The following is a 26304-nucleotide window of genomic DNA, read 5'->3' as shown; positions in this document are numbered from 1 at the left end:
ATTACGCTTCTCCAAGTTACTTCATGGGCTATTTTGACCCGTGGCAGCCACAGGATCAGGGGACCTGGAAGGTGGTTTAGCAGTGCCTTTCCTTGCTTCTCTCTTTATCTGCACTGGGCATAAACTTAATAGAGCTAAGGATCTAGCCCAGTGATTCACATTTGATAAAGTGCTGTCAATACAATAAGTTCTCTTCCTTTAAGACATAGACTCAATGGAAAAACTGTATAGGACAGAATGAATATCAACAGAGAAAGTGTTACGGCAACAGTATACATAAATGTACTGTGTTTACCTTATGTGGATTTGTGTAGCCCAGAAGTAGGTTTGCTGCTTTAATGTCACCATGAACATACTCGTTTTCATGTATGTATTCCAAGGCATCCAACTAGGAAAGAAGTCAAAAACAGAATATTTATTAATTATTATTCTATCCCCTATATATTCCTCATTCATTCAATGAGCCTCGACTGTCACATTATGGGCTAGAATGTGAGGCAATGATCCGCCCTGAATTAGCAGCAGACCTCCTGGCTCCCTGGGGACCATGGATAGATTATATTCTGGGGCTATGTCTACAATGACGGCGGCAAAGTCGCCGCCATCAGATCGACTTATCTGGATCGACTGAGCAGTCAGTGAAGATCCACTCAGTCGATCCAGAAGTTGAAGTACTAAAACCACCTCCTCAAGTGGTGTAGCGTTGCATCAACGGGAACGCGGTTCCCATCGGCGCAGTGCAGTGAAGACGGCGCACAGAAGAGAAGCACAGAAGTCGACGGGAGTTACGCAAGTTCTTTGCATACTTTGCATAACTGTCAACTGCCACCGAATCGCCGAGGTAAGTATAGACCAAGTCTGGGTCTATACCCATCTCAGTGTACACTACCAGCTGTCTGGGGAGGGAAAGCAAAGCTGAGACGCAGACCATTTCCTGCCCCATTCCGTTCCTTCCTTCCACTGCTATAATGCAGGCAGCTGATGCAGAAATGTAAGGGCGTGTGAGCTGGGCCACATTTTATCCCTATATATCTACATAATACATCTCTGAAATCTGTAACATCTCTTTAAATATGATTTTAAGGTGGTGATCCCCAAACTGTTTATGTTGATCCCCCCCTCACTCCTGTCCACATCCCCCCTGCCCCTCCAGAGCCAGGGCCAGAGTTGTGGCTGGGAGAGGGGCTGTGATTCAGGGCCAGGAGCTGAGGCTGGAGGGGAGTCTGGGGTCCAGTGTGGGGCTGGAAATGGAACTGCAGTCGGGCTGCAGTCAGGGGCTCAGGCTGAGGTCAGGAGCACAGCAGTGGTTTGGTGTGGAGCCGCGGCTGGGCATGCGCAAAGGGACGAGCCTGTGGCCACAGCTGGGGGCAGGTCTAGGGCCAGAAGCAGGGCCGGGGCAGGAAGCGGAACCACAGCACCACCTAGGGAGGCCCGCCCCCCAGTTTGAGGACTCTGTTTTAAGGTCTTATCTCATGATCATGATTAATGAAACAAATACTTTATAATATTGGAAGGGCTGGGGGAATTCCTAACTCTACAAAGGGCTAACGTATCTTGTCCTGATGGTTCACAAGATATTGAACCTTACGACTGTTAATAGGTTCATGACTAATTATTACTTACCCTGCATCTCAAATCAGGAGGTGTAGTTTTATATTTGATGAGAAAAGAAACATATCTGCAGTGGATTCATTTATACAAAGAAAAAAAATGGCTATTTGAGAGGCACCCAGAGCTTCGTAATGTTAAAACCACCAGTCCATCAGTAAAAAGGGATTTGTGACAGAATGCAGCCAAGATGGTAAAGGGGCAAAATAAATGCACTTTATTTCATTTTTGGGATGATACCAGTCTCTCACAAATGAAATGGCATTCCCAAAGGACACAGCATACAATGTCTCATTAATCTGTGATAGTTTAAAGGAATTTGAAAACAAGATGATACAAGTACAATCCTACAGGCTTATTTGGCCTGTACAATGATGCAGATGTGAAATCAGACTAAATATCCCTGTGCATAACAAAGATGGCAGTGCTGAAAGCACTGTGGCCACAACGGTCAAACCTGGATGGCTAACATGAGGAACCTTTAAAATCTCTGAAGATCAGGCCACTTAATCGGTGTGTGCCTAGCTTTAGGCATCCATATTTGACCGTTCTGTCACACATCCTGTTACTGAGCCTGATCCAAACCCCACTGAAGTCAATAGGAGTTTTTCTATTCACTTCAATGGGCTTTGGCTCAAGCCAATAGAGATCTAGTGTACAGAGGATCCAGTTTCTATTACTAATCATTAACACAGTTTCATAAATATGTAATTTTTCATAAATATGTAAGAGGAAAACTAAGACCCTGATTCAGGATGGTACTTAAGTACTTGTGCAACTTTAAGCTGATTTGGGGCCTAAGTATATCTCAGCATTTCAAAAAAGAGCAGATGCATTAGGAGGGTTCAATACATTAAAAACAGGACCATTTCCTAACCTTCTGCACTTACCATTTGGGCCCCAAGTTGTAGAACAGTTTCTTTTTTAAACCGGTGTCCATCACTGCCCAAGATTCTTTGAAGGTCTACCCCTAATCTTTCCATGACCATGAATCTATAACTATTAGAAAATATACAAGAAAGGAATCTTTGTAAGACAGGGGATACAGATGGCTTTACATCAGCAAGCTCAAAACATCCTTCATGTCACTGAAAATAGATTCAGGCAACTATGAGCCCAACCGTGCTGACTCCAATCCACCTTATTACCTTTTTCCATTGTATTCAGCCAAGCCTGATCCCCAGAACACTGGAATTCCTAAAAATTCTAGTTGTTTGAGCTTCATCCACTTTTTGACTGTCAAAATAATAATAGATATAACAGAATTTAAGGCCATCTGAGAATCTACAGTTTAACCCTAGTAAATTAACCATTATTAGAAACTTTGTTGTTAAAATGAAAACACACACAGGTGACTAGTTTTAATCAATTAAAAAGTTCAGTGTGTAGCTTTTCTGCCAAACAAAAGTAAAACTCTGTGTTCCTTTAATATATGCTTCACTGACCCATAATAATACAACAGGAATCCAATCAGTAGCTGAGAAAAATTAACTCCTTTAAAAGCTTTACTTTTTGAATTTATCTTCTTGAATAAACAGTGGATCAACAGGATATTCAGTTAGGTCTCAATCTAGCAGAGTACTTAAGTACATGTGCAATTTTACTCACTTGAAGTCATTGGGACTGCTCCTATGAGTAAAGTGCTTGCTTACCATGTACTTAAGTGTTTGCAGGTTCAGTGCCTAAATTACTACTAAATCTTGCAAATACTTAAGCATGTGAGTAACTTTGTTCCTGTTAGTAGTTATTGGCAGTACTAGCCTTACTAAGTAGTCCTTGAAACACTTCTGTCTATATCCCTAAATATGGACTACTGAGAAAGGTTAGTTCTCCCTCGGATGTATGTGCACATCACCAGATTCAGTCGGTGTGTCTGAAGCATTCTTGATGTAAGAGCTTCAAGAAATCAATTGCTCTAGTTACCTTTTTAATTTTTGTTTTTTGGATGATATTACTTACTATGCTCTTGTTTTGCAGCTCTCTGGTAAAATTTCAATTCAGAAAACAAGGGTCCATTTTCAAGATATTCCTATAGAGAAACAAATACATTTGGTGTGATAAAGGGAGTTAAAAGAAAAGAGTTCCTAAATAAAGGATTGGACGTTCCTAGTGGATTAAAATACACTTTAAAAAAAAAATACACTATGACATTTGAAAAAATTATTTTACTTAAAATGTAGCCAGTGTATTGTTTTAAAAACCAGTAACTTCTGTTGGCAAAACAAGCTGTTCATTTCAAATGCCCAAAAGAAAACATGTAATACAGACTAACAGAAGAACTACTTAGGAAACTAAATTAATGTATTTGAATTTCAATCACTGAATATTCCTAAATATGCAGTCCAGTGATTTCCCCCCCTCATTGTGATATCCATGGTTAGTAATGGCAGCAAAGAAACAGCAAGCATTAAGGAATCATGAAACATTCCCCCAGCAGACAAATTATGATATGATGGAAGAATGGCACACACAAGAACATGCAATGCAACTCAATGCTCAAAATAAGAATAAACAAAAAATGCAAGAGAAAATGTTATTACTTTAAATAATTTAGAAGTGAGATATGCACATTACCACTTTAATTACATGCACAGCATCATCTTCTACAGGAATATCACCATGAGAGGAAGCTGTAAAATCAGAGAGATGGTGATGAAACTTCCCCCAACAATTTATATAATTGCAACTAAAGTACAAAACATATAGCATGATGTAGAACATGTAGTCTTGGTCAAAACAAAAAGGGGGGAGGGGAGGAGACCATTTCCCAAAAGTGTTAAAAAGAAAGTGTTTTCCCTTTTAAATTTTGAAGCGTTGTCCAAATTTAAAAAAAAAACCTCAACCTGTTTAATAATACCAATATGTATATGGGCAATTTTAATCCTATTTTCAGAATGTTTCAACACAATCTTGACTACAGAGCCACTAAAGCACCTCCACCACACACACACCAAACTTTGGTGAAACGATGTTAAATTAAAATAGACTAATTCATTTTCTATTTCCTACACCATTCAATTCAGTTGGGTCTCCATGTATGCTTCCTGTTAATCTTTTGTCGTGATAACATAGACTCTACTAGAGCTATGCCCTTTGTCATACTCCTAGGTGAGACTGTCTGTTTTTCCTATTACAATTTATTCTGGCCCTTCAGCCTTGATTCCCACCCTGGAATTATTTATATAGGCACTGGTCTGATTCAACCCATCCTCAGAGGAAACCTGGGATTGTGCCTCTTAGTGCAAGAAAATTCAAAACAGTAACTGAACAGTTGCTAATTATAGGCTACAAAACAATTCCTTTGCACAATAGGATTCTATTTTTTTTCTGACCCTGAGAGAACTCTGTTCTCTTAGATATCACTAAATCATATGGGGCCACATCAGGAGATGGCCAAAAACCTAACTTGTTTTAAGATTGAGCTTGATTGCCTACAATGGCATATGGCGCATCTGCAACTGCTATTAGCAAATATCTCCAATGGCCAGAGATGGGGAACCACAGGTGGAGGGTTCTCAGTTACTGCAAAGAATTCTTTCCCAGGTGTGTGTCTGGTGGAAGACCTACCCACACTGATGGATTAGTAGCTATTGGCTAATAATGGCCACACTGATGGCTATTAGCCAAGATGGTCAGATATGCAACCCCATGCTCTGGGTGTCTCTAAACCTCTGACTGCAAGAAGCAGGGATTGGATGATCAGTCAATAAATTGCCATCTGATGTTCACTCCCTTTAAAGCATCTGCCACCAACCACTACCAGAAGACAGGATACTGGGCTAGATGGACCATTGGTCTGACCCAGTATGGCCATTCTTATGCTCAGGGTCTAACTAATCACCATACTTTGGGTCAGGAAGGAATTTTCCCCCAGGTCAAAATGGCAGAGACCCTGGGATTTTTCACTTTCCTCTGCAGCATGGGGCAAGATCACTTGCTGATCTGAAATAGGGTAAATGGTGGATACTCAAACTTGAAGTCTTTAAATCAAGATTTGAGGACTTCAGTAACTCAGTCAGAAGTTATCGGCTTATTACAGGAGTAGGGGGGTGAGGTTCCGTGGCCTGCAATGTGCAGGAGGCCAGACTAGATGATCATGATGGCCCCTTCTGGCCTAAAAAGTCTATGAGGGAAAGAGAAGCTAAATTAAAAAACATATATATTATACACATGGCAAAGTGTATTATAATGTCCACTGCAATATCCTATACAGCTAACACCAGGAGGAATGTTTAAAGCAACTATTTGTAAATACTGACATATCCAAAGTTGCTCATGTTGTTTGCATTGTGACAAACATATCACTGTATTGCTTTTTATTGACCACATCTATTGAACATACAATATTGTAGCCATGTTGATCCCAGGATACTGGTGAGACAAGATGAGTGAGGTAATATCTTTTATTGGACCAACTTATGTTGGGGGGAGAGAAAAGCTTTTAAGCTTACATGGAACTCTCTTCAGGACTTGCGTATAAGCTCGAAAGCTTGTCTCTTTCACCAACAGTAGTTGGACCAATAAAAGATATTATCTCAGCCACCTTTTCTCTTTATGTTGGATGGCAGTTGGATACTATATTTATCCACTATGGTTCACAAGTAAGGTGGACTATTTTTGTCTATAATATACATATGCATTTTTTTTTAAATAGGACTCATTATTATGTATAGTTACTTAACAGACTGGAAAGGCTCCAAAGGTTTAACAAACAGCCTGATTACATACCTCACAGACCATCACCACATACTCTCCTGCGAGTTTAGCTCATAGTTAATTACTGTATACTCGTAATTAGCCATGTGCTAGGCTCATTCTATGTGGTAGTAATTGGCTATTTATAATATTACAATCAGCTAAGTGCTAGACTACAGGACAATAAGCTGAGACCCTGTAGGACAGTGGTTCTCAACCAGGGATACGTGTAGGTATTTGCCTAGTTTTACAACAGGCTACATAAACAGCACTAGCGAAGTCAGTACAAACTAAAATTTCATATAGACAATGACTTGTTTATACTGCTCTAGATATATACTGAAATGAAAGTACAATATTTATATTCCAGTTGATTTATTTAATAATTATATAGTAAAAATGAGAAAGTAAGAAATTTTTCGGTAATAGTGTGCTGTGACACTTTTGTATTTTTGTCTGATTTTATAAGCAAGTAGTTTTTAAGTGAAATGAAACTTGGGGGTAGCAAGACAAATCAAACTCCTGAAAGGGGTACAGTAGTCTGGAAAGGTTGAGACTCACTGCTGTAGGAGAGCAGTGCCGGAAAGCAGGAGCACTCTGATGGCATATAGGTACATGCAGAGTACCAGGGGCGGTTAGACCATGTTAGTAAACATACCCTCAAATATGGCAAAAGTGTAATTCTCCAGATTCTGGCTGTGGCAGCATGCACACACATTTTCCCTATACTAGCTTCAAAAAAGAGGGATGCATTGAATCCCAAGAATTATTTTTTAAATATATCCTTGCATCTCTAGAACTTTTCCTTGCAGTGTTAGTGGAAATATTGTCATGAGTTACAACTACTGTACCAGAGAAAAGTAACTGAAGAACTACATCAAAAAAACAAGTTGAAATAAGGTTTACATTCTTTACCATAATTTCCAATTGCTGTGCCTAGGCAATGCAAAAAATAAGTTAAATCAAATTAAGTCATGTCCAGAATTTCCTAGCATTGCCCAGCCATAGCAAGCTGGGCTAAGGTCTCAACAGCAGCCTTAACTATGAATTTTATGGCTTTTGTTGGCTTGCACCACAACCTTTAATTAATGTCTTTCTGTGTTTTAATATGACAAGGTAACAATAGAGTTTCTAGAATAATTGTGATTCCCAAGGACTGCATGACAACTGCATTCAGCGTGACAAAGAAACATCCCAGTTTTATTTGCCAGTTCAAATGTGCCAGTTTTAGTTTTAGCAGTTTAATTTGTGGCAGTCATGTTTGGAATATTGTGAAGTATTCACAATGGTTCTCATAAAATCAGTTTGTAGACAAAGTTTACACAGAGGAAAAGAAAAGGAGTGTATTTGGCAGTTAGAAAAAATATCCCTCTTCCTGTCCACAGCTGGTCTCATTGCTGCTGCTGGATATTTGGGAGATACAAGCTCATTTTGGAAACATGAATAAAACGATTTCAAGAACCTTTTTTTTATTATTATCTTTTGCCTAGTTTTTCAGAGGATATGAAAATGTGTAGTGATATTGTCCTCTCAACTCTGTTTATGCAGGAATAAAACCAAACCCCATGATTCAAAAATTAACACTCTACTCAAAAGCTCGGACTAAGAACTGAAAATTAGTTTATGTAAAAGTAATGAAAAGACTGCATGAAATCCTGGCCCCACTGAAGTAAATGAGAGTTTAGCCATTTAATTCAGTAGGGCCAGGATTTCACCCACTGTGTTTCATGTAAAAGAAGTTCTGATTTATGTAAACATCCTAAAGAATAATTTTCAGAACACTGGTTTGATAATAAATAAAAACAAACAGTACAATCATTACAAGGGTAAATATTTACCATCTACAGTTGTTAAATTATTGTGGCATTACTTACTCGAAGAACAGAGTGCATTGAAGTAAATGCCATGCTGAAACATCTAAATTTAATATGTATTTTGTATTTTTCCCCTTTTGTTTTATTTCAGTCTCTCATGGAATTGATAATTTCATTCCTTAAAATGGCGTATTTACATTCTAAGTTTCCTGAAGAAGGACTTCTCTGTTCACAGTGATCATTTTACACGAGTGATGTACTACCATTTCCTGGCTAGACTAATTTCTGAGCAGCCTTTACAAATGGTCTCTCGAGTCTTCTTCCAGCTTCTTTTGTGAATTTAGGGTTCTATTAAGCAGATATTTTATACACGGGTCTCTACAGCAGAACCTTATGGATTTGGCTTCTATAGCACCTGGTAAGCTATTCACCAGAAAACTGAATTCCATTGCAAAACTATTTTGCGGGGCATCTGCAAATGCTTCTAGTACAGCGCAGTTCTGGTGGAAATTTCATTATAATTTCTGTCATCTTTTCATAAAACTTTAATTCTAATTCACCAGAGCCAAAATGTTGTGTTCCACAGCTAGGGAAGACACTGTTTGACTTTCAAAATTAATTTAGCTCTGAGCTGGAGTAGGTATGACATATCCTTTAACCTGAGACACAAAAGTTATACAGTCTGCTGTTTCAGCATTCTTGGATGGGAGTTCAGGCTTTAATACTTTAACTTGATTCACACTCTGGTTTCTGGAACAACTGCATTCCTGACATCCGCTGGAAGAGCAATACAGCAGAGCACAAACAATCCAGGAAGTTTTTGGATAGTGTTGCAGACAACTTCCTGGTGCAAGTGCTGAAGCAACCAACTAGGGGACGTGCTTCTCTTGACCTGCTGCTCACAAACAGGGAAGATTTGGTAGGGGAAGTAGAAGTGGGTGGCAACCTAGGCAGCAGTGACCATGAGATGGTCGAGTTCAGGATCCTGACAAAAGGAAGAAAGGAGAAAAGCAGGATACAGACCATGGACTTCAGAAAAGCAGACTTTGACTCCCTCAGGGAGCTGATGGGCAGGAGCCCCTGGGAGGCTAATATGAGGGGAAAAGGAATCCAAGAGAGCTGGCTGTATTTTAAAGAAACCTTATTGAGGGCGCAAAAAACAAACCATCCCGATGTGCAGAAAGAATAGCAAATATGGTAGGCGCCCAGCTTGGCTTAACAAAGAAGTCTTTGGTGAACTTAAACACAAAAAAGAAGCTTACAAGAAGTGGAAGCTTGGTCAGATGACTCGGGAGGATTATAAAAATACTGCTCGAACATGCAGGAATGAAATCAGGAAGGCCAAAGCACAATTGGAGTTGCAGCTAGCAAGGGACATGAAGGGGAACATGAACAGAATGGGGGAGGCAACCTAGTGACAGAGGATGTGGAGAAAGCCGAGGTACTCAATGCCTTTTTTACCTCTGTCTTCACAGACAAGGTCAGCTCCCAGACTACTGCAGTGGGCAGCACAGAATGGGAAGGAGGTGAACATCCCGCAGTGCTAAAGGAACAGGTCCAAGACTATTTAGAAAGATTGGACATACACAAGTCCATGGGGCCAGATGCAATGCACCCGAGGGTGCTGAGGGAGTTGGCTGATGTGATTTCAGAGCCATTGGCTATTATCTTTGAAAGCTCATAGCAATTGGGGGAGGTCCCTGATGACTGGAAAAAAGCAAATATAGTGCCCATCTTCAAGAAAGGGAGGAAAGAGGATCCAGGGAACTACAGACCGGTCAGCCTCACCTCAATCCCTGGAAAAATCATGGAGCAGGTCCTCAAGGAATCCATTTTAAGGCACTTGGAAGAGAGGAAGGTGATCAGGAACAGTCAACATGGATTCACCAAGGGAAAGTCATGCCTGACCAACCTGATTGCTTTCTATGAAGAGGTGACTGGCTCTGTGGATGTGGGGAAAGAGGTGGACGTGATATACCTTGACTTTAGCAAAGCTTTTGATACGGGCTCTCACAGTATTCTTATCAGCAAGTTAAAGAAGTACGGGTTGGATGAATGGACTATAAAATGGACAGAGAACCGGCTAGAGCATAGGGCTCAACGAGTAGTGATCAATAGCTCTGTGTCTAGCTGGCAGCCGGTCACAAGCGGAATGCCCCAGGGGTCGGTCCTGGGGCTGGTTTTGTTCAACATCTTTATTAATGATCTGGAGGACGGGGTAGATTGCACCCTCAGCAAGTTTGCAGATGACACTAAGTAGGGGGAGTGGTAGATACCCTGGAAGGTAGGGATAGGATACAGAAGGACCTAAACAAACTGGAGGATTGGGCCAAAAGAAATCTGATGAAGTTCAACAAGGACAAGTGCAGAGTCCTGCACTTAGGACAGAAGAATCTCATGCACAGCTAGACTGGGGACCGATGAGCTAGGCAGCAGTTCTGCAGAAAAGGACTTGGGGGTAACAGTGGATAAGAAGCTGGATATGAGTCAGCAGTGTGCCCTGGTTGCCAAGAAGGCTAATAGCATATTGGGTTGCATTAGTAGGAGCATTGCCAGCAGATTGCGGAAAGTGATTATTCCCCTCTATTCGGCATTGGTGAGGCCGCATTTGGAGTACTGTGTACAGTTTTGGGCCCCCCATTACAAAAAGGACATGGACAAGTTGGAGAGAGTCCAGCGGAGGGCAACAAAATTATTAGGGGGCTGGAGCAAAAGACTTATGAGGAGAGGCTGAGAGAACTAGGTTTGTTTAGTCTGCAGAAGAGAAGAATGAGGGGGGATTTGATAACAGCCTTTAACCACCTGAAAGGGGGTTCCAGGGAGGATGGAGCTAGGCTGTTCTCAGTGGTGGCAGATGACAGAACAAGGAGCAACGGTCTCAAGTTGCAGTGGGGGAGGTCTAGGTTGGACATTAGGAAAAAGTTTTCACTAGGAGGGTGGTGAAGCACTGAAATGGGTTACCTAGGGAGGTGGTGGAATCTCCATCTTTAGAGGTTTTTAAGCTGCAGCTTGACAAAACCCTCACGGGGATTATTTAGCTGAGGTTAGTTCTGCTTTGAGCAAGGGGTTGGACTAGATGACCTCCTGAGGTCCCTTCCAACTCTATGATTATCCCCTGGCCACAGTCCTCTTGGCCCATCTCTCCTCCAACTCCAGGTCGTGTTTTCACTGCTCTGCACAGTCTGCTAGCCTCTGCTTCTCCACTTCCAGCTGCTTCACTCTCAGTTCCAGTCTCCTCAAATCTTCTGGGGGCAAATCTGATTGGGAAGCCCCCTGCTCACTGGGGGATTGAGTCTGGTGGACCCGCAGCTGCTACACGGACTGCCCCCCTGCTAATCTCAGGCTCTCCGGATGTCCTGGAAGCCCTCCTGGGACCTGAAACTTGCTCCTTGGACTGGTTATTTTCTACCAGCCAAGCAATCAGCTGCTCCTTGGTGAGCTTCCCTATGCTTAACCCTCTCTCCCTGCACAGACGTACAATGTCCTTCTTAGTGAGACGGTTATAAGCCATTTCCTCGCGGTCCCTTCACCTCCCCTTGTTTTATCGCTGGCAGCCACTACTGTCTGCAGGGTGCATTATCTAAACATCTTCTGCTACCAAGCTGTCACAGATTTACAAGCCCCATGCTCCTCAGCTCTGTATGGTCCCTGGGAGTAACCCCCTTCAGCGTGACAGCTTTCCTTGAAGGTTGCACTCTGACTGGGGGGTTAGGTCTTTTGGCCCCGCCACCTCCTGGCACCGTTCCCCTGAGCTTTCTGCATGCTTGTCTTTCTTCATAGGTCCCCTCAGGGAGTCCACTCGCTCTGGACCCCCAGGACCTCCACACGCAGAGAGTACAATGCAACCCTGATATCGAGACTGCAGTGCCTCTCAACCAGCGTAAAAAACAGGAGTGCTTACTGAACATCTGAACACAGCACAGGAACTTCCCAGGGTCCTCAGGCCTAGAAATTTTAATCGTCATCCATCTGGGTCTTTTCCGCATGTAGGTGGCTCAGGCTTCTCTCTGTTCACTGTCCAGAAGCCCTCTCCTACCAGTCCATCCTCTTATATCACCTTCCCCAACAGCTCCGCCTTTGTCTTCGGTCCCAGACAAAGAGGTCACCCGGGCCCACTCTTTCTGTCCTTTGTTCTCCCACTCACTGAAACCAGCTGGTCAGGTTGCTAGGCTGAATCTCTAGGCCATCGTCCGGGGTCCTGGCTGCTAGGCAAGGTCACACTTGGTCTTCTGCAACAAGAAAACACCCTCTCTCTCCACCTCATTAAAACATGCCACACATAAGGGAAACTGAGACACACACAATACTCATGCCAACTACTGAGACACTAGGAAACCCACTAAGAAAATCCCCCCTCTGTCACAGCAGGAAACAAAAGGAAAGCTCTAACATGGACCAGCATAGGTAGGACAGGCTCGTGAACCATAGCACTCTCCCGGTGGCATAAGCAGTAGCTTGAAACTGTTTTCAGAAAGAGCACTTCTAGTCAGTTTCAAATCGCTTCTGGCAATACAGGGAAGCCCGGTGCTTCAGGAGCATAGGGAGAAATTATACTACTTGCCTTCTGCTGTCACAGGTGCTCTAGAGAGACCGATGTGAAAAATAAGGATAAGAGAGACAAGGAAGGAATGGAAGAGATGGTGCAGAGCAAAGAGGATACTCGAAAGTGAAGGCACAACTATTTAAAAGGGAAAGCATGAGGGGCAGACAGAGGCACTTTTCTGTATAGAAAAAGCTTAGGTGCTATATTCCTGAAAAGGCTGAATCCAAGTGCACCACTGAATCCAAGGGCTCAAGAGTCAGCAAATAGCTTTCTGCAGCTTTGATTTAGTGAAGAAAGCTTTCCCGGAAATGCATCTTTGGTAAATATCAGTTGCAAAAGTCGTATAAAATTTTTCAAGTACATTGTTACAGCTTAATGGAGTACGGAGTACACTTAATGGGGAATTAAGCTATAACAACGCACATCAAAAACTTTATGCCACTGCTGTAAAACTACTTATTAAAAGATACAACCAGCAAAGTTAACCTTCATTTTTATAAAACAGCTGTGCTGTTCACATTTTGCAGACATTCAAGCCTAGCATATCCCACTGTGTCCCCCATTTTGTTCAGTTCTCTAGGATTTCCCCTGTTTTAGCTCCTCATTTCAAGTTTAGTAGTCACTCCACAACATGGAGCAACAAATACATGAACAGAACTCTACTCTTCCCCCCAAGAAGGAGGTGAAAAAAGACATCTCAGCCACAGGATTACCTAAATGAGACCTAGTTCTTATTCACTAACATGTCTTTCTAAGGAACTGACCATGTGAAGTGCTCAGAACTCTTAACCCCCAGCACTAAAGACAATGAAGTACCTGAAGACAATGGGAATTAAGGGTGCTCAGATCTTTGCAGAATCAGGCTCAAAATGAGCTGTTGACTGGTGTTATTTCAGCTGGAATGGCTGTCACAAGGAATGTGAGAAATAAGCTTCTTTGTTTTGCACCCTTTCTTTCCACAGAGTCAATCTTTGCTGATAAATCTGATCCATTTCCTATTTCAGCTGTGTTATGCACTGCTGACTCAATTTGCTATGTTCTTCTTTCTAATTTCTGTGTTAGAAGGGGAACCAAGCCTCCACCTTAGTCGTGCAGCCAGTTCTGAGTCTCCCTTCTGAGAGAAAATAGAGATCATGGAGCAAACACCAACCACTTTTGCAACAAACAGCTGTATTTTTTCCTGCTATTCTGTGTTCTAATCATTAGGAACACAAAACCAAAATATATCTAGATTGGCCCTAAATTGCAAAATCATTCTATACTACTCCTCTGATGCTCTCTGCCTCAGCATGGTGGGATTCAAACAGCAATACACCACAATAGTTGAAGTCATCTGTGGTCTGTGTGGTCAGAAAGAAAATCAGTAAAATCTACATGAAACATGTACCGGTCTCCATGCAATATACAAGGTCTTGTACAATTTTCTTGCATTAGGAAATACCCTACTAGATTTGGGAGACAATGTTTTTTTCTTTAGATTGAGAATTACTTCCACTGAATTATTCCTTGTTCATTATTGCACCAGATGTTCTAAGCATGTACCCTACGAGAACAATCTACAATCTGGGTTCCACTGGAGAAAAGTGTTATACAATAAATGAAACCACATTCTCACTTCAGTTCTCCTCACTACTACATCCGAGTCCCATGATTCATTCTCACTTCTCTGTGGGAACCTTTTTAAGTTTCTATTTCCCTCTTTCCATTACTTTCTTTTTCCCCCTCCCAACAAATAATCCTTGAATAGCAATCTCAGGAGGCATCTTGACTTCATTACATTGCTCATGTTGGGATATATTTTCTTATGTTAAAGCTTTCTATATATGCTCTAGACATAGGATCTCTCCAAGGCAACTGACTGATGTTTAAGAGACGGTCATAAAAGGTATCATGTACATCTCAAGAAAAATGTAAATATCAGAACTGCTCTGTCCTTCACCTCTTCTGTGACTGCACATTTCTGAGGGGCCTTGCCTATTAATCTCACCCTAGGACGGCTATGAATAGAATTCTATAGAATGGAATGAGACAGAGATGTGGCAACTAGATTTTTCTTTTTCCTTTTCTTTTCTTGGCCTTGAGCAATAGATGTTGATCAAGCATCTCCCAAAACCGTGTATTAAGAAAGATTAATCTTAACAGAGAATATTATTGGACACGGGAGGATTAAAGAAAAGTTTGCCTGCTTCTTCTTTTACTGATGAGACATTTGGGGAAGCAAAGGACATTAGTATTAAGGTGGATATGTCTTAATGTGGTTTACACTGGGCATCTTTTGGACAGGAGTCAAGCACATATCGGTTTGTCTCTGTATGCTTAAATGATTGGCATGTGGAACAGAACTGATTGTATAGAGGACGATCAGAAGCGGAGGTATTTAGGTTACTAATGAAATCACCTTTATCTCCTCTATGCAGCTATGTAGTGGAATGGAAGCCATCATCTTTTCCATTCCAGAAAGCAGGACATCTTGATTAATGGTAGAGTTAATGTTCAGAGTTTCTTTTCAGTTTCTTCTGAAAGTTTCCTCACTTGTGACTGAAGTTGTAGATGTCAGAATGTGCAGGTAAGATTGGTGATTTTTGCTATACTTAATTTACAACCATCATTGCTGATTGTATAGTAGGGTTTTAGGGCATCCATTTTATTTAGAGACCTCAGGTAGGACCAGACTCCAAGAAGTAAAACATAGGCTCTCATGACTGTGTGCTGTCATTATCCAACTCTTCGTGCTTTTCCACACCAAACACAGGAAAAAAGAGGGAGGAATTCAGCTCAGCCCTAGCTGTTCCTGAGCAGCAGAGCACAGATCTGGAACAAGGACATTGCCTGACAGATGGAACAGAAAAAATGCAATAGAGACACTATTGCATCTATCATCAAGAAAATGGTGGCACATACAAATGCCTATATTTATGACTGAATAGGATGTAATAAACACCCACAAGCCCTTCTACAGAAAGTAAATATTTGTTCCACAGTCACCAAGACTTAGTCCAGCAATTTGCTCCACATGGGCAAACTCCTGTATCTGCCTGGAATCCCACTGCTTCCAATGTAGCTCTGCATGGACAAAGGGAATCCACCCATGCAGAACAACTTGCAGTTAAAAAGACAAAAGAACAGAGAAATAAGACATTTGTTATGTAGTGCTTGCTCTAATGAAAAATTGACTTGTTACAGTTACAGTTGTCTAGAAACTATGCAACAAGGAAAGCTTGTGCTGCCTCCAAACGTATTAGCATATTGTCTTCTAACAACGCAGTCTGTATGAGCTAAATTTCATAGCGCATAAACAGAAAGAGTGGAAAAGAGAAAATAAAGAAGTTGCACAAAGAATGATGCCAAAAAAGTACAATTACACTGTCCATGACAAAACAAAGGTACAACAGATCTTTTTCTGTGCAATGCACATTCAATTCAAGTAGCTTGATCAGTAGATTTTGAATATTAATACCCTGAGTCTGGGAACAGTAGTTAACATACCACTATCTAACTTAAAAAGAGTATGTCTGCCTTTAGGGATGATGGGTTGTACTGATGTTGCTATTCAAGACAAATTCTTCACTGCTCTCAGTACAAGCTCAATGTAGTCCCTGACAGATTTTCACTGTAGACTAGTTCCCATGTTTATTCTGCATATGTGTGGTACAGGAAAAGTCCATCATGCTGCCTTGTAAACAGATTTTTCTCTTTTACAGAAACCAGCAGTAGTAATTTACATTTATATATAAAAGATCCCAAAGTGCTTTACAAACTATATATGAGAATCACTTTTCCCCACTGAAAAGCAGTGTATTTCTATCCAGAGATGGCTATCAGTTGAAGAGCATGTAGCTATACTGTGCCATTTTGGACAAGTGAAGAATACCATTTTCAGCTTAAGCAGCTGGAGAAAGTGTGGCTTTAATTCATACACAGCATCAAAGTTAATACTACTATTGCTATAAAATGTGTCATTAGTTCTTTAATGACCAAAAACTCTGTATCTTGATTTTATATCTCAGCTGAAAGATAGCATCTTCAACAGCCAATGCTCCCAACAGCACTTTGAAGTACTGGCTCAGTACTAACCCAAAAGAGTTACGGCCACATACTGAATCACTATATCCTACAATACTTACAATAAGTGCTCCTTAGCAATCTTTTAGCCAAGCACTGACCCACAGGTGCCAAAGGTAAATGCTTCATTCGGCAGCTTATACAAACAGTACTCTGAACAATCCAGGAAAGAATCATGCAGTTACGTCAGCAAAACAACTCAATAACCTGAGCATTCAGCTGACTGCTGTTAAGATAGTGAAACGCATCCCGGCACCTCACATAGTTTCTTTAATGATTAAAAAAGAAAGTTGTTACCCATTCTGTTTTAAATGATAAAGCAGTATAGACACTCAGAGAAATACTCTTGTAATTAATACTTGTGCTTTACCTAAATAGATCAATCCAAATCCTCCCTGGCCAATTATATTGCCCAGCCTCCACAATTTTCCTTCAGTGTCTTTCATGATCATTCCTTTTGGAAGGGGAAGAGGAAGCTTGCTTTTTCCACGCCCTTTAGGTGGCATCACACCTTGAAAGAAAAGAAAATGAAACCATTATCAAAGAAAATGAAACCTTCCAATGCTCTTGTTCCAAAACCAAAATGATAGGTAAGTTTGGGGGCCAGATTCTCCACTAACTTGAACATGTGTAGTACCTTATTCCTGTAAAACAAGGGTGTAAAATGCTATCAAATGAGAATGGTAGTGTTTTACCTTCACTTTGAATGAAAATAAATGACTACATAGAGCCAGCCACTGTCATCTTTTTGAAATAAGTGTCTGCCTTCCAGCAGCCCAGTGGGCTGAAACTTTGTCAACCATATAGAGCCACTGTGAAGAGAAGAATATATGGTCTGTTGCTGATTTGGGCCTAGACAATGGGGAGGGGGGACAGTCCCATTCAGTCAACAACCTTATTACTAGGTGAGTGGCAGAGAGACAGGGAAGGAAGAAAAGTTGCACTGAAAGAATCTACAAACATGCAACCTGGCATGAGTCCACAGCACAGCACAGCCTTTAAACTATGCGCTGGTAGTTTAGGAATATGCACCATTATAAAAAATAATCAATGGACTACAGAACAATCACCTGAGTCTGCACTCAGTTCTTTATTAGGCTCCATGAATTGAGCTGCATCAGCAGAGATAGCTGGGGGGGGGTCTGAACATCTGGTCTGAAACACCAAGCCACTCTGGAGCCATGTGTTCAAAGACTGGCAGCCCCTTTATCCTTCTGAGCTAGATACACCAGATTCCATGCCGGTTCCAGCACAGCGGGCTTCCGCACAAGCCCGGGGGTGTTTACAGCACCTAGCTCTGGCCGCAGGTGGCATTTTTCAGACATGCGATCCGCCCTGCACAGGCGCCACAGAGCTCGCTCGCTCGCACCTTTTTCTGGGGGGCGACTGGGGCCGGCATGGGTGGCGGCTCGGCTGCAGGGGATGCCGGGTTGGCAGGGGGAGACTCACAGCTGCAGAGGAGGCAGAACTACCGGAGAGGGCAGCAGGCTGGGGAAGGCCGCCCAGCTGCTCCTCCTTCCCCCTCTGCGCTCCAGGCTCTCTCCCAACAACTCCCTCAGCTTCCCCGCCCCAGCAGCTTGGCTCAGGCCGCTCCCGGCTCCCTCCAACAGCCCCGCTCCCCCTCCCTCCCCGGGCACCCCCAACTCATTTCGGAGAGTTGCTCCCGCTCCCCCGCCCCGCCCTGCGCCGAGCGGGGCAGCGCCCGGCTGGCGGGCTCCGATTCGCGCCGCGCCGCGCCACTAACCGGCCTAGGCAGCGCTCCGGCGCTGGGCCCGGCCCGGCTGCTGAGTCCTCCGGCTGGGGGCGCCTCGTCCGACCTCGCCGGCGCCGGGGATAGCCCGAGCCAGGGCAGCGGCCGGAGCGGAGGAGGAGCGGCAGGACGCGCCCGTCCGGGAAGCGGAGCAAGGGGCAGCCCCGGCCCGGCGCTCACATGCGGCACGAGTGACGGCGGCGGCGGGCTAAGGAGGGGCCCGGCCGGGCTCGGCGGCGGGAGAAGCCGGCAGCGGGTTTCCCCTTTTCCCGCCGCCCCCGTCCGGCACTGCGCAGGCGGCGTGTGTGTGTGAAGAGCCGCCCGTGCCAGGCAGCTGCCGGAGCGGGCGGGACAGCTCCGCCCGGGAGGCAGGCAGGCAGGCAGGCAGGGATGGCCCCAGAAGCCCGGACAGGCGCTGGCGGGGGGAGTATAAAAGAGGAGCCGCGGGACCCCCGGGCAGCCCCGCAGCGGAGCGCGCCTCTTTGCGCCTGATGGGCGCTGGGGGCTGTTTTTTTGAGATGAGTTAAAGGCGTTTGGTTTTCAAATAACGGGCGCCCTGGCCCCCTCAAGGCGCGTGTCCAGTCTGATGTGTAGCTGGAGATGCCCCCCTCGGCCTTCGCTAGGCTGAGCGGCCCGTTCCTCCCCCCGCTCTGCAGGAGTCCTGCTTCCAGTCCCTGCGCTCCCGGGCACTTGTTCAGATCGGCCTTGAAGTGCGGTGCCCGAAGCTAGCCCCACTTATGCAAATCATTTCCCCTCAAAGGTAGCCGGAAGGTGCCAGTGCCCAACTAGAACAGCCTCCTTCGCTCTCAGACCTATCAGGTTCGCCCCAGGTGTGGTTTTCTGCGGCCTAGGCAAGCCATGGCCGAGACCAGAACCATATGGGGACACGGTATGGGCCTGATCTTGCACCATCAAAGCCTTTCTTCTTGCCCTACCTCAGTAGCACAGTATAGGAGCAGATCACCTGTTACTTCCAGGTGGGGATTCCAGGGCTGTTCCTTTAAGAGGCAGGATCAGTGTAATACTGTCTCTCTTGTCCTCCCACAGAAGCACATCACAGGTGTGGGGGATTGCCACACCAGGCCATAAATGCTGCTGCTTCCACCGACAGAAGACTGTGACATCAGAAGCACTAAATTTCTCTCTAAGCTAGAGTGTCTAATGTTACAAACATTAGGGTTCTGGATAAAGGTACCAGACTGGGAGTCAGGAGGCCTGGATCTAGTTTTACTCTGCCAATAACTAACTGTGTGACCCTGGCAAGTCACTTCACCGCTCTGTGCCTCAGTTTCCTATTTGTGCAATCAAAGTAATGCCCTTCCTTTATAAAGTTCTTTGAAATCTGATTGAAATGGGATATATGTATGATTATGCTTATTGTTAAGAAGAAAAGAGCTTGGTTTAGTTCCCTGCTCCACTATAGAGTTCCTATTTGATCTTGGGAATGTCACTTAGTCTCTCCATTCCTCAGTTTTCCATCTGTTAAATGGGGTTAATAACACTGCCCTCTCTCACAGGATGTTGACACACAACAACAACAAAGGAAGGAGTGACAGGGAGAAAATCCTTCAAATTCCTTCCTTAATACATTAAACTTCCTGCTGGTCTATACAGCTCCAAAAATCAATGGATTCCTAATGGGAACTGAGTGAGATTATATCAGTGATCCAAGTGACATTCCCCAGATTTATCATCCTGGCAGAAATCAGCAACCATATTAATAAAAGTCAGAAACCCAAAAACTCTCATCCTCTGGCTTCACCCCATGACTCACACAGATAATCCCCATTCCAACCCTTGCTATCAACCACATCTTGCATTTGATCTCTGGATTAATCATGGACATAGAAAACATTACCACTTAGCTACAAATGTGGATCGATCACCACTTATTCCAAGCACTCCCAGAATTCTCCCTGCCACTAAGCAATAAAAGGCCCTTTATAACATGGTTCTAAAAACTCAATCAAATTCTGGAACATCTTCAGTGACAATAGTAATCTGTCCGTGGACAGAGGAGTAGCAGATGAGATTATGCTACACATGGCCATCAATGCAATGCCTCCTCAATGGTCTTTTCTTCTCCATCTGCCACATGGGATACTGTGGTTCTTGGATGACTTGCATTAAAGAGCAAAGGACAGAAACTAGAGGGTTGATGGAAAGCTCAGGCTGCTGCAAACACATTGAACTTTACAGGCCGCTTGAGAGCTAGGAACGTATGGAGCACATATATGTCTTAAAATTTCCCTTGACTCCAGCCCCTTACCTCATTCCTATGCCAAATGCAGTTTGGATGTGGCACAGAATCAGCCCCATACTATTTATTTAAACAAGAAACTTTTTGCCTAAATATTGCACAGGCGCATTCCAAGTATTAAACCAATATTAAAGAATGACTCTTTTAGGGTCACATGTTCCCTGCCCATGGAAACCCTGGGAGTAACGGGAAGCCAAGGCAAGAGGAAGAAGCATTGAGTGATGCTTCTTGCAGATATGCACACACTTTCTAGTGGTAGAAGTTAAATATTACTCTATTTAAAAGCTCATAAAGAATTCTTACTTCAGTGATGACTATATAAGGATACCTAAAGTGTGGCACATGCTAAAAGTATTTTTCAAAGAAAGCAGGAGAAGGATCCTTATTGAAACCAAAGAACAACAATGAAAATTAGCAGAAACTACATGAAGAAAATCTTGTTAAATCTGAATATAGAGAAATGATATGTTTTCCCAAGAAACAAAACTTGTGGTTTGTTGCTGATTTTTTCTTCTTATGGTAAAATGAGAACTGGGGGTGATTTCCTTTTACTTCCATGGAACAAATGAGAATTTTATGAGTGTTGTGAAACCAGTGAATTAGTTGGGGTTTAATGTAAAACTTTGAACTCCAAAAATATCTGACTCTGAGTTTTTGACTCATGAAGAAGGATGATGTAACAAAATGAAAACAGCGGTTCACACAGTTCTACAATAGAGTGAAATAATGAAAAGAGCTATATTTAAAATAGTCATTGGAAACCAACAGCAAAAGTGAAACCACAAGTAAAAACACAAGGATCTGATTCATTACTAATGAAAATGCTGGCATATGCAGCCTGCACCTATTTTTGTAAATTCAAGTCAGATTGTATAGTCTGTGGGTGACTATTTAACCACATAGAGGCTTGAATGGCTGCATATGTAGCTAAGGTTTAGGTTCTTCACTGGTTTCAAATGAAAAGCTAGGTATGTAATTCTCTTATGTAGTTAAAAAAACTGCAGATTTATGGTTACAGCATGAGTCAGCAATGTGATGTTGTTGCAAAATAAAGCATATGCAAGATGCATTAACAGAGGCCTAGCATGCAAGTTGTGGGAGGTAATAGTACCGTTCTACTCGGTGCAGGTTAGGCCTTACCTGGAGTACTGTGTCCAATTTTGGTCATTGCTGTATAAGAAGGATGTAGAGAAACTGGAAAGGATCTAGAGATGAGTGACAAAGATGATCAAAGAGATGGAATGGAAATCATATGAGCGAAGGCTGAAGAAACTGGGTATATTTAGTTTGGAAAAGAGGAGTTTAAGAGGGGACATGATAGAGGTCTTCAAATACTTGAAAGGCTGCCATAAAAACATGGAGAAAAATTATTCTGCCTTTCCACAGAGAGCAGGGCAAGAGGCAATGGGTTCAAACTGCAGCATAGCAGATTTAGATTAAATCTCAGGAAAAACTTCCTAACTGTAAAAACAGTAGGACATTGGAACTGACCGCCTAGGGAAGTCGTGGAAGTTTCTTCATCGCAGGTTTTCAAAAAGAGGCTGGATAGCCATTTGTCTTGGATGGTTAGACACAACAAATTCTGCGTCTTGGCAGGGCATTAGACTAGATGACACTTGTGGTCCCCTCTAACTCTATGGTTCTATGATTCTGTCACAAATATTTGCTTTTCATGTTTTATTTAGTTGGAGATAGGGGAGCAACTGTCCATCTTAGGATTCACTTTATAGCAGCATCTGCACTATAACTGGAGGGTCCCTATGCAAGACATGTCAGTCATCCAATGTGCCAACAATGCTATCTGTTGTGATATGACTTTCCCTTTTCCTTTAGTTGCACATACATTTAACATCCAGCTGGAGTGATATACTGAGGCTCTAACTGAATGTGTGTCGGGGGAGAGAGTAGGCTATTGTCTATTTGGTGTATCTACCTTCACCTATTGTCTAGTTGTTAATTACTTACAGTTTTTGTAAATCTGCACTATTTAGAGGTGTCGCCTTCTGATGCCCCACACATGTAAAGGCAGGACACATCATTTGGTGCCTTTTAATTTACTTGCCTAGAGTGCTCCACTTTTTGGTAAATGTTTACAAGTTAAGTATTTAGGACGTCCTACTGAAGACCCAATTTTCCAGTATTGTTACTCTGCAGACAGTTCCTATTCATTTCTCATAGACTCATAGACTGTAAGGTCAGAAGGGATCATTATGATCATCTAGTCTGACCTGCACAACGCAGGCCACAGAACTTCATCCACCCACTCCTGTAATAGACCCTTAACCTGAGTTACTGAAGTCCTCAAATAATGATGTAAAGACTTCAAGGTACAGAGAATCCACCAGCAAGTGATCTGTGACCCATGCTACACTGGAAGGTGAAAAACCCACAGGGCCTATGCCAGCCTGCTTTGGGGGAAAATTCCTTCCCGACCCCTAAATATGGCAATCAGTTGAGTTGAACCCTGAGCAGACTCACCAGCCAGACACTTAGAAAGAATTCTCTGTAGTAATTCAGAACCCACCCCATCTAACATCCCATCACAGGCCATTGGGCATATTTACCGCTAGTAATCTAAGATCAGTCAATTGCCAAATTAGGCTGTCCCATCACACCATCCCTTCCATAAATTTATCAAGCTCAGTCTTGAAGCCAGCTAGATTTCTTTCCCCCACTGCTCCCCTTGGAAGTTTGTTCCAGAATCTCACTCCCCTCATGGTTAGAAACCTTAGTCTAATTTCAAATCTAAACTTCTTGACGGCCAGTTATATCCATTTGTTCTTGTGTCCACATTGGTGCTGAACGTAAATAACTCCTCTCCCTCCCTGGTATTTATCCCTCTGATGTATTTATAGAGAGCAATCATATCTCCCCTCAGCCTTCTTTTGGTCAGGCTAAACAAGCCAAGCTCTTTGAGTTTCCTCTCATAAGGCAGGTTTTCCATTCCTTGGACCATGCTAATAGCCCTTCTCTGCACCTGTTCAAGTTTGAATTAATCTTTCTTAAACATGAGAGATCAGAACTGCACACAGTATTCTAGATGAGGTTTGACCAGCCCCTTGTATAACAGTACTAACACCTCCCTGTCTCTATGGAAAATACCTCACCTGATGCATCCTAGGACCGCATTAGCTTTTTTCATGGCCACATCACATTGGCGACTCTCAGTCATCCTGTGATCAATCAATACAGCCAAGTCCTTCTCTTCCTCTGTCACTTCTAACTGATAACGTCCCCATCTTATAACAAAAGTTCTTGTTATTAGTCCCTAACTGCGTGAACTTGAACTTTCCACTATTAAATTTCATCCTATTTCTGTTACTCCAGTTTACAAGGTCATCCAGATCTTGTTGTATGATATCCCAGTCTTTCTCTGTATTAGCAATACCTCTCAACTTTATATCATCTGCAAACTTTATTAGCACACTCCCACTTTTTGTGCCAAGGTCAGTAATAAAAAGGTTAAATAAGATTGGTCCCAAGACTAATCTCTGAGGAATTCCACTAGTAACCTCCCTCCAGCCTGACAATTCACCTTTCAGTATGACTCATTGTAGTCTCCCCTTAAACCAGTTCCTTATCCACCTTCCAATTTTCATATTAATCCCCATCTTTTCCAATTTAACTAATAATTCCCCATGTGGAACCATATCAAATGCCTTACTGAAATATAGGTAAATTAGATGCACTACATTCCCTTTGTCTAAAAAAATCTGTTATCTTCTCAAAAAAAGAGATCAGGTTGGTCTGGCACTATCTACCTTTTGTAAAGTCATGTTGTATTTCGTCCCAATTACTGTTAACCTCGATGTCCTTAACTACTTTCTCTTTAAAAAATTTTTCCAACACCTTGCGTACTACTGAGGTCAAACTAACAGGCTTGTAGTTACCCGGATCATTTTTTCCCCCTTTCTTAAAAATAGGAACTATGTTAGCAATTCTCCAGTCATACGGTATAACCCCTGAGTTTACAGATTCATTAAAAATCCTTGCTAATGGGCTTGGAATTTGATGTGCCAGTTCCTTTAATATCCTTGAATGGAGATTATCTGGGCCCTCCGATTTAGCCCCATTAAGCAGTTCAAGTTTGGCTTCTCCTCGGATGTGGTAATTTCTACCTCCATATCCTCAATCCCATTAGTCCCCCTACCACTATCCCTCAGATCTTCATTAGCCTCATTAAAAACTGAGGCCAAGTATTTGTTTAGATATTGAGCCATGTCTAGATTATCCTTAACCTCCACCACATCCTCAGTGCTTAGTGGTCCCACTTTTACTTTCTTTGTTTTCTTCCTGTTTATATGGCTATAGAACCTTTTACTATTGGTTTTAATTCCCTTTGCAAGATCCAACTCTACTTGGCTTTTGGCATTTCTCACTTAGTCTCTGCATGTTCTGACCTCCAAGAGATAGCTTTCCTTGCTGATCCCTCCCACCTTCCAATCCTTGTAGGCTTTCTGTTTTCTCTTAATCACCTGTCTGAGATGCTTGCTCATCCAGCTTGGTCTACAACCCCTGCCTATAATTTTTTCCCCTTCCTTGGGATGCAGGCTTCACATAGTTCCTGCAACTTTGACTTGAAGTAATTCCAAGCCTCCTTCGCCTTTAAATCCATGAGTTCTTCAGTCAAAGAGTCCTTGTGAGATGGGTGCTGGGCTAGGTATATCTCTGCTATTGATTCCAATGAGACTATTCACAGAGTAAATTATTAAGGAACATGTGGTAATCCATGTCATTGGGGGGGTTTAAGGACAGGTTAGATAAACATCTGTCAGAGATGATTTAGGTATACTTAATAGTGCCTTGACACAGGGACATGGACTAGATGACCTTTTGAGGTCCTTTTCAGCTCTATATGATTCTCTGATAAAGGGTGTCAGAATTGGGACCTGAATTAGGAAGTATTGTTAGACCATGGGAATAGAAATATTGGTGATGCCATTGTCAAAACCTTTTCACTGCTCAAAACTCCTGACAAAAGGTTTTATTTTGTGTTTTAATTTGCCTGTTGTGGCATTTTCCAAACATTGGTGTGCAGTCAAGACGATAGCTATTCAGCATTACATGTTAGGGATGGTCCAAATGACCAACATCTGAATATTTGCTTTTGGGAGTCCTAGTATATTCAGACCCCAAATATGGGTGCCATTCAACAATCCCCTTCCCCCACCACTTTGCCTTCTTTAGGCCTACCTGCCATGTCTGATGCAAGAGTGAGTGGCTCTCACCAGCTCTTCTGTAGGGCCAGTGCTGGGTTAATCGCTCTCATCTTACCAGGGAAAGGCAATGATGATCTTAGACTCATAGACTTTAAGACGAGAAGGGACAATCATGATCATCTACTCCAGTGATTCTCAACCAGGGGAACGTGTACCCCTTGCGGTATATAGAGGTCTTTCAGAGGGTACATCGACTCATTTAGATATTTTCCTAGTTTTACAACAGGCTACATACAAATCACTAGTGAAGTCAGTACAAACTAAAATTTCTTACTATGACTTTTTATACTGCTATATATACTATACACTAAAATGTAAGTACAATATTTATATTCCATTTGATTTATTTTATA

The 26304-nt window shown here is 42.6% G+C and overlaps 1 protein-coding gene across 3 annotated transcripts in view; it reads right to left on the bottom strand.

The window, feature by feature from the left end:
- The window catches only part of VRK2 (VRK serine/threonine kinase 2), a 65673-nt gene extending 46817 nt beyond the window's left edge, over positions 1-18856 (bottom strand). Inside the window, exons 1-7 of one of the 3 annotated variants that reach the window (XM_067565186.1) lie at positions 18467-18856; positions 17093-17233; positions 4183-4238; positions 3568-3637; positions 2757-2844; positions 2499-2607; positions 296-388 (exon numbers count right to left, since the gene is read on the bottom strand). In XM_067565186.1, the coding sequence (XP_067421287.1) occupies positions 296-388; positions 2499-2607; positions 2757-2844; positions 3568-3637; positions 4183-4238; positions 17093-17228 (552 nt within the window). In that variant the 5' untranslated portion in view covers positions 17229-17233; positions 18467-18856. Of the gene's footprint in view, positions 1-295; positions 389-2498; positions 2608-2756; positions 2845-3567; positions 3638-4182; positions 4239-12018; positions 12603-17092; positions 17234-18466 lie in introns of those variants that run through there. The other 2 variants (XM_067565184.1, XM_067565185.1) reach the window with 2 other exon arrangements.
- Positions 18857-26304: the final 7448 nt, after the last annotated feature.

The sequence above is a fragment of the Emydura macquarii genome, unplaced genomic scaffold (assembly GCF_026122565.2).
Source record: "Emydura macquarii macquarii isolate MOO-44397 ecotype Brisbane River unplaced genomic scaffold, CSIRO-AGI_Emac_v2 contig_2676, whole genome shotgun sequence".
In the NCBI taxonomy this organism is placed as follows: Eukaryota; Metazoa; Chordata; order Testudines; family Chelidae; genus Emydura; species Emydura macquarii.
This window is presented reverse-complemented; position numbering and strand designations above follow the sequence as displayed.